The 6,089-nt window shown below is 33.5% G+C and overlaps 1 protein-coding gene across 2 annotated transcripts in view; it reads left to right on the top strand.

The window, feature by feature from the left end:
* The window catches only part of LOC106788497 (ADAMTS-like protein 1), a 196,918-nt gene extending 191,733 nt beyond the window's left edge, over window positions 1–5,185 (top strand). The window contains exons 15-24 of one of the 2 annotated variants that reach the window (XM_014751795.1): window positions 74–384; window positions 472–599; window positions 839–979; window positions 1,115–1,284; window positions 1,521–1,610; window positions 1,756–2,719; window positions 2,822–2,904; window positions 2,983–3,366; window positions 3,458–3,611; window positions 3,921–5,185. In XM_014751795.1, the coding sequence (XP_014607281.1) occupies window positions 74–384; window positions 472–599; window positions 839–979; window positions 1,115–1,284; window positions 1,521–1,610; window positions 1,756–2,719; window positions 2,822–2,904; window positions 2,983–3,366; window positions 3,458–3,611; window positions 3,921–4,027 (2,532 nt within the window). In that variant the 3' untranslated portion in view covers window positions 4,028–5,185. Of the gene's footprint in view, window positions 1–73; window positions 385–471; window positions 600–838; window positions 1,007–1,114; window positions 1,285–1,520; window positions 1,611–1,755; window positions 2,720–2,821; window positions 2,905–2,982; window positions 3,367–3,457; window positions 3,612–3,920 lie in introns of both variants that reach the window. The other variant, XM_014751794.1, reaches the window with a different exon arrangement.
* The last annotated feature ends 904 nt before the right edge of the window (window positions 5,186–6,089 follow it).

Genomic DNA, 6,089 nt, shown 5'->3' on the forward strand with positions numbered 1-6,089 from the left:
AGAGAGATAAATAGAGACTAACCGCATGACCTTCTCCACATTGGTCTCGTGTCTGAACCTCGATTATTCGCAGTGTTCCAAAAGTTGCGGCGGAGGGGTAAAGAGGCGAAACGTGACCTGCGAGCAAATAATGGCACTGGGTCGCAAACAGAGACGGGAAGAAAATAAATGCCCGCCGCAAAAGCCATCCTCCGAAAAACCGTGCAACACGAAACCGTGTCACGAGATGGACATGAACGTGCAACCAATCATTCTTAGTCAAAATTCTACGTATAATCAGTCGGATCTGAACGAGAAAGTTGATCTAAAAATAGGCGGTATTGCTAGGATATTTCAAGGGACGGTCTTTATCAAGATTAGATGTCCTGTTAAAAAATTCGATAAGTAAGGAATGATACTATTTTGTTTTCCTCTGAAACCTTAAGTGATATTATTTGTTTAGGAAAGTTGATATTGTTATTTCTATTACAGAGCACAAATTATCTGGATGAAGGATGACAAAGAATTACGAAGAACGAGAAAATATAAAATCAACAAAAAGGGTGCACTCAAAATCATGGACATAAACACGTCCGATAGTGGAGTTTACGCTTGCGTTGGTGAGTCATTGATTAAATTACCATTACTGGATTGCCTGGAAAGTTCGTAACGATTAATATTTGTGTAATATTTAATAAATATTTTTCTAAAATTATTGTGTCCGAAAAGTTCTTAACGGTAAAGAGAAAAAAAAATGTGTTTATACATTATATCACAAATATTATTTATTATGAATTTTTCTAGCAAATCAATAATAACAATTCTATTCTTTTTTAAACATTGTTTATCATATTTGTAGCATCCCTTTCGCGCGCTGAGACACGTATCTTCGTGAAGTTACGCTCGAAAGAACAGATAAGCAGTGAGGAATATCTACGACTTGGCAATTCCGTACATCTTCAAAGAAATGCTAATCTAGATTCGGCGCCAGCCAATTCCGGTGAGAATCTTTACACCGATCGTGCAGGTATAAACGATTCCTTCGACGAACTTAAATTATTTTTATTATAATATTTAACTAAACAAATGTAATAATAAATATAACACACAATGTTCATTGCGTATTCTCTACTAGCCGCTTATGGTAATCACTTTGCTCCTATCGATGGAGAAGACTTAAGCCACGAACGAGCGGTTCCGAGTAAACCAACGAGAAAACCACAGCACAAAAGACAAAGGACCAGTCCAACCCCACCAGATTCAACCATGATGCACAAAGAGCATACTATAACCTCTTTGAATCAGGTACTTATATACATTCATACATAACTTATTGTATTTCAAATATCAAATGTCTATGATAATAATCTATTCCTATTATTTAAATTTCATTTAATTAATATAGAAATTGTGTGAAATTAATCTACGCATGGTAGTACGTATTACTGTCCCATTAATATAGAAAATCATCTTTCTCTCTTTCTCTTTGCCTGCTCTCTCTCTCTTTTAATGGATTTTAAAATTCAACTTTATAACGTCAGCCCGGATATCACGAATCCGTAGAATCAACACCAACGTCCGGTGCAACTAGTCTGATGCCTCACCTCAGTTATATCATTTCGAGCATAAAGGTGAGGTTGTACTATAGTGCTTGACGACACCGGTTGTGCGGACTCTTTCAATATTATTTTCCTAATTTTGTCTAATGATTCATCAAAACTGTTTTACATTGCAAATTATTACTTCACAAGTAACTGGTTTTTTATTTTTTTTTAGGCCTATTGGCCATTCCAAAGTAGCACAGGTTCCAGCAGAAGTCATAGAACAGCACCAGTTACGTTCATCGATGATACTCATAAAGAAGTTTCAATGGCAACTAAACGTACAATGCCCGACAGAAAAACTGATCTGAGGTATCACAATTTTGATGAGGACGATTTCGAAGACTTGTATCGAAACACAGCCATTCCTGACGATGTTCTCGAACCAGGCGAGGAAAGAATATTCATCAATGTTGATCCCTACGATCTGGACTCAGCCATATTTGGTATAAAACAAGAAGACACTAATAAACAAACATCTAATTTATTGGAGAAAAAAGATTCACCGAGTGCTACGAAATCTAACATGGATTACGTCGAGGAATCGTTGAAAAATGTTAAAAGGCATTGGCAAGATGTTGTGAAACATCAAAAAAATAATAGTTTCAACGATTATTCCGACGGGACGATCAATTCAGCAGGATCCTCGGATAATGTTGGATTAGATGTTTATTATATTCAGGATTCTACCACGAAAAATGTTGCTTCTTCTTTAGCAACGAATGAAGAAAATACATTAACTCGTACAGTTGCATCAACGAATCTCGAAGATACTGAAATTTCAACGAAAATCTTTAATTATGAAAACGATGATAAATCAAATACGAATGATTCGATCTACGTAGACGAATTAGAAAAACGTCGAGCTAATGATTTCAACGAGGATCGTACTATTTCATCAGCTAGATCTTTAGAAATTGAAGAAACTAATGAAAATTCAACAACGATGGAAGAATCAACGTTACCTAGCATTGAACACGTTGATTCAAAATCGACTGAACAAATCACAAAGGAATTATCTCATAGACATGATCGAGATAATTCAAGAGGGACCTCCAAGGAAACTCTGATGGATATATTTACGACGACTGATAGCATGGGGAAAACCGATTCTATAATTGGTTCGATTGGTGGTTTTGGTAAAGAGATTTCCTAAATAAAAATTATTATTTTCTATCTGAAAAGATACTTGATTATTTGATTAAATTTATAATTAAAATATTTATTTTATATTATTACAGATAATACAGAAGACCTGGTCTTTGAATGGGTGACAACTAATTGGTCGGATTGTTCCCAAACTTGTGGGGGTAGTGGTTTCCAGGTAAATTAACAAAATTAAATAAATAACTATTGTGATAAAAATTGAACATTGTTAACAAGGATTCAAAAAATATTTTAGATGCGTGGTGCACAATGTACGATGCGTCCAATAAAATCGGAAAATTCAAGCCGTTTACCACCGAGAACAGTGATAGGTGCAACTTTGTGCGAAGACGCAGGACATCCAATGCCACAGAAAGTAAGACCTTGCGGAATTGAAAGATGTCCACAATGGCATACAACCGAATGGACGAATTGCGAATCTTCGAGGTGTTTTAATTGGAAAACGGCCATGCAAAGGCGAGATATTAGTTGTCGATTGATCGGGGAATTGGAAGATGGCCGACAAAATATCACTCAATTAGATCTGAATAAATGTGATGAAGCAACTAGACCTTTACAAAGGCAGGAATGTTATAACGATGCTTGTAAAGGTGTATGGAGAGTAGGTGAATGGTCTGAGGTAATTTAATCAAATTTATTTGAAAATGGTTTATGAAAATTGTTATAAAGTATAAAAAAAAGAAAATGATTTTATAAATTGTATTTTTTAGTGTATTGCATCTTGCGAAAAGGATGGTATAAAGTATAGGATACTGCAATGTGTATGGTATGGAACAAAAAAACCAGCAGGTAACGCGTGCAGAGATTTACCAAGACCACCGGTAATGAAAACGTGCAAAGGTCCACCTTGTCCTCAATTTCCAGGTATTATTTTACTATAATAATATCCTTAATCCATTTGCAATAATTCGCAAACAACGGATATAAAATCCGCATGCATCTTTTAAACAATGCGTACAAAATTTAGTTATATTAGTGCATTAGAAAAAAATAATTAATAATTTCTAATTAAAATAAAAATATAGAAATAATTTTTAATGTTATAATTTAAAATAAAATACACATTGATACGGGTCTATTTAGCTAAACGTCTCTGATTTATAAAATTTAGTTGCTTATTTTGTAGTTGTAATGCAAAACAAATTAATTTTATTCTTTTGTTTTGTTTTACAGATGACTGTAAAGATCAATCGCCATTATGCAACAGAGTGAAATTTATGAACATATGCAAAGTGCCATTTTATCAGAAGCAGTGTTGCGCGTCTTGTCGTCATCGTTAGCTCGAAGAAAGTGCGATCTTACGCGAAGTGCGGTACGATGAAAAATCAACGAGAAGATGATGATGATGATGATGATATGATGATGATGATGATGATGATGATGATGATGATGATAACGATGATAACGATAACGATGATGACGATAACGATACACAGTAAGCGATGGAACACGGTTTTTAATCACGAAGAGATAAGATAAAGAAAAAAATGGATCAAACAAAAAGTTTCAATCTCCACTCGTGGTTTTTAATTATAAACCGTTTCGCGACAAATCTTTTGATTAACTATCGTTAGAAAAAAGAAAAAAAATTATTATGCCGCCGTTAGAGAGAAGATTTGCAAGAGAAAAGAGATAAAAAGGGCTTTGTTAAAATAACTCCATCTCTAACCAAAACTGTGAAGAACAGTGAAACGAGAAAAGTTTAATAAAAGTAATTATAATAATTAAACAAAATTAATAAAATAAATAAATAAATAAATGAAGTGTAACATTAAAAAAGAAAAGAAAAAAAAAAAAAAAGAGAAAACGAGATCAAAGCTTCCTCGTTTTGATGTTAATTGGATAGTATTAATTACGATGTAACACGCTCACGATTATGTACTCTCGAAACAGTATCGACCAAGTTTATATGTTCTTTCGCGATTATGTTTATTCTCTCTTGTAGTTATTAATTAAAGCAAACAGACGTCAGAGGAATATAACAGCGTCGAATCTCGCGTGCCGCGTGTTGTGAGTGAAAGATCATAAATTCATTTTGAGAAAAAGAAAGAAAAAAGAAATTAAATAAAATTAAATATAACAAAATATAAAATCACATTTTTAATAATAAGCAGAATATATATATATAAAAAGGAGAACGGACACACGCATACGTTTACGCGCGCGTGCACACACACAACACACACACACACATAAACGCGCACAGAGAACAGAGATAAATAACAGACGAACAGATTGACACTAAACGCAAAAGAGCTGAAAATATCCTCGTTTCGTCCTAATTAAGCTATAATTTGTTGAGCCACGTGTACGTTACGTGTACAGTTTGGCGCGAATCCTAATCGCGCATACTCTCGTGCCCTAGAAAAGAAATGGAAACGTGGAATTCGTCCAAAAAAGTTGAAGGTATATCTATATTGTTAAAGTTCAATGAGAAAGAAAGAGAGAAAGAGATTGTATGAGAGAGAGAGAGAAAGAGAGAGAGAGAGAGAGAGAGAGAGAGAGAGAAATGGCAAAAAGTTTCATTAAAGCGTGTTCGAAAAAAGAGATGATGATTATTCGCGTTAAATGTGCGATTAATAAGTATGTTATTAAAGTTTGTCAATGTTGATGTTTGAATCGCACGGCTTTAATAAACGGAAACACTAATTTTAATAACGGAAAAAAGTAATCGGATATAAAAAAAAAATATTAAAGAAACTACGTATATTAAGTACCCATCTGTCCCTTTTCTTATCCTCTTCCCCTACCATCTAAACCCAAAACTACCATTATCCCTCAACCTACTTCCCCAACCCTCCCTCGAATAATGAAAAGAGTCGGCGCAACAAGAACGCACGTTCGTAACGGGTTTATTTTTTTACCATTTTCTTATCAAGCACAATCAAAGCTCCATTAGTTTCGATAAAAAAAGAAACACGAACGAGGGAAAAGAGGAAGGAAGGAAGGGAGGAAATACAAAATAAAGTAAAAATAAAATGCGAGAGAAAATCATTTCTTAAAACTGAGACGCTATTTCGACTATTTTAAGACTTTATTATTATTATTATTATTATTATTATTACTATTATTATTATTATTATTATTATTATTATTAATCATGGAATACATAAGCACCGATATTATATATTCATTTTCCTCTTTCCAACTTCTCTTAAAAAAAAATCCCTTTTGCGATTACATTCCGACTAGCGTCCATAGTTTCTTTTTTATGTATTTTATTATATTATATTTTATTTTTAATTTTTGCTATACATATATAAATACATATATGAATATATGAAAAGAAGAAGAAGAAGAAGTGAAAGAAAAAGAAGAAGAAGAAGAAGGAGAAGAAAAAGA

Source organism: Polistes canadensis, unplaced genomic scaffold (genome assembly GCF_001313835.1).
Source record: "Polistes canadensis isolate GaletaPanama2010 unplaced genomic scaffold, ASM131383v1 scaffold_141, whole genome shotgun sequence".
In the NCBI taxonomy this organism is placed as follows: domain Eukaryota; kingdom Metazoa; phylum Arthropoda; class Insecta; order Hymenoptera; family Vespidae; genus Polistes; species Polistes canadensis.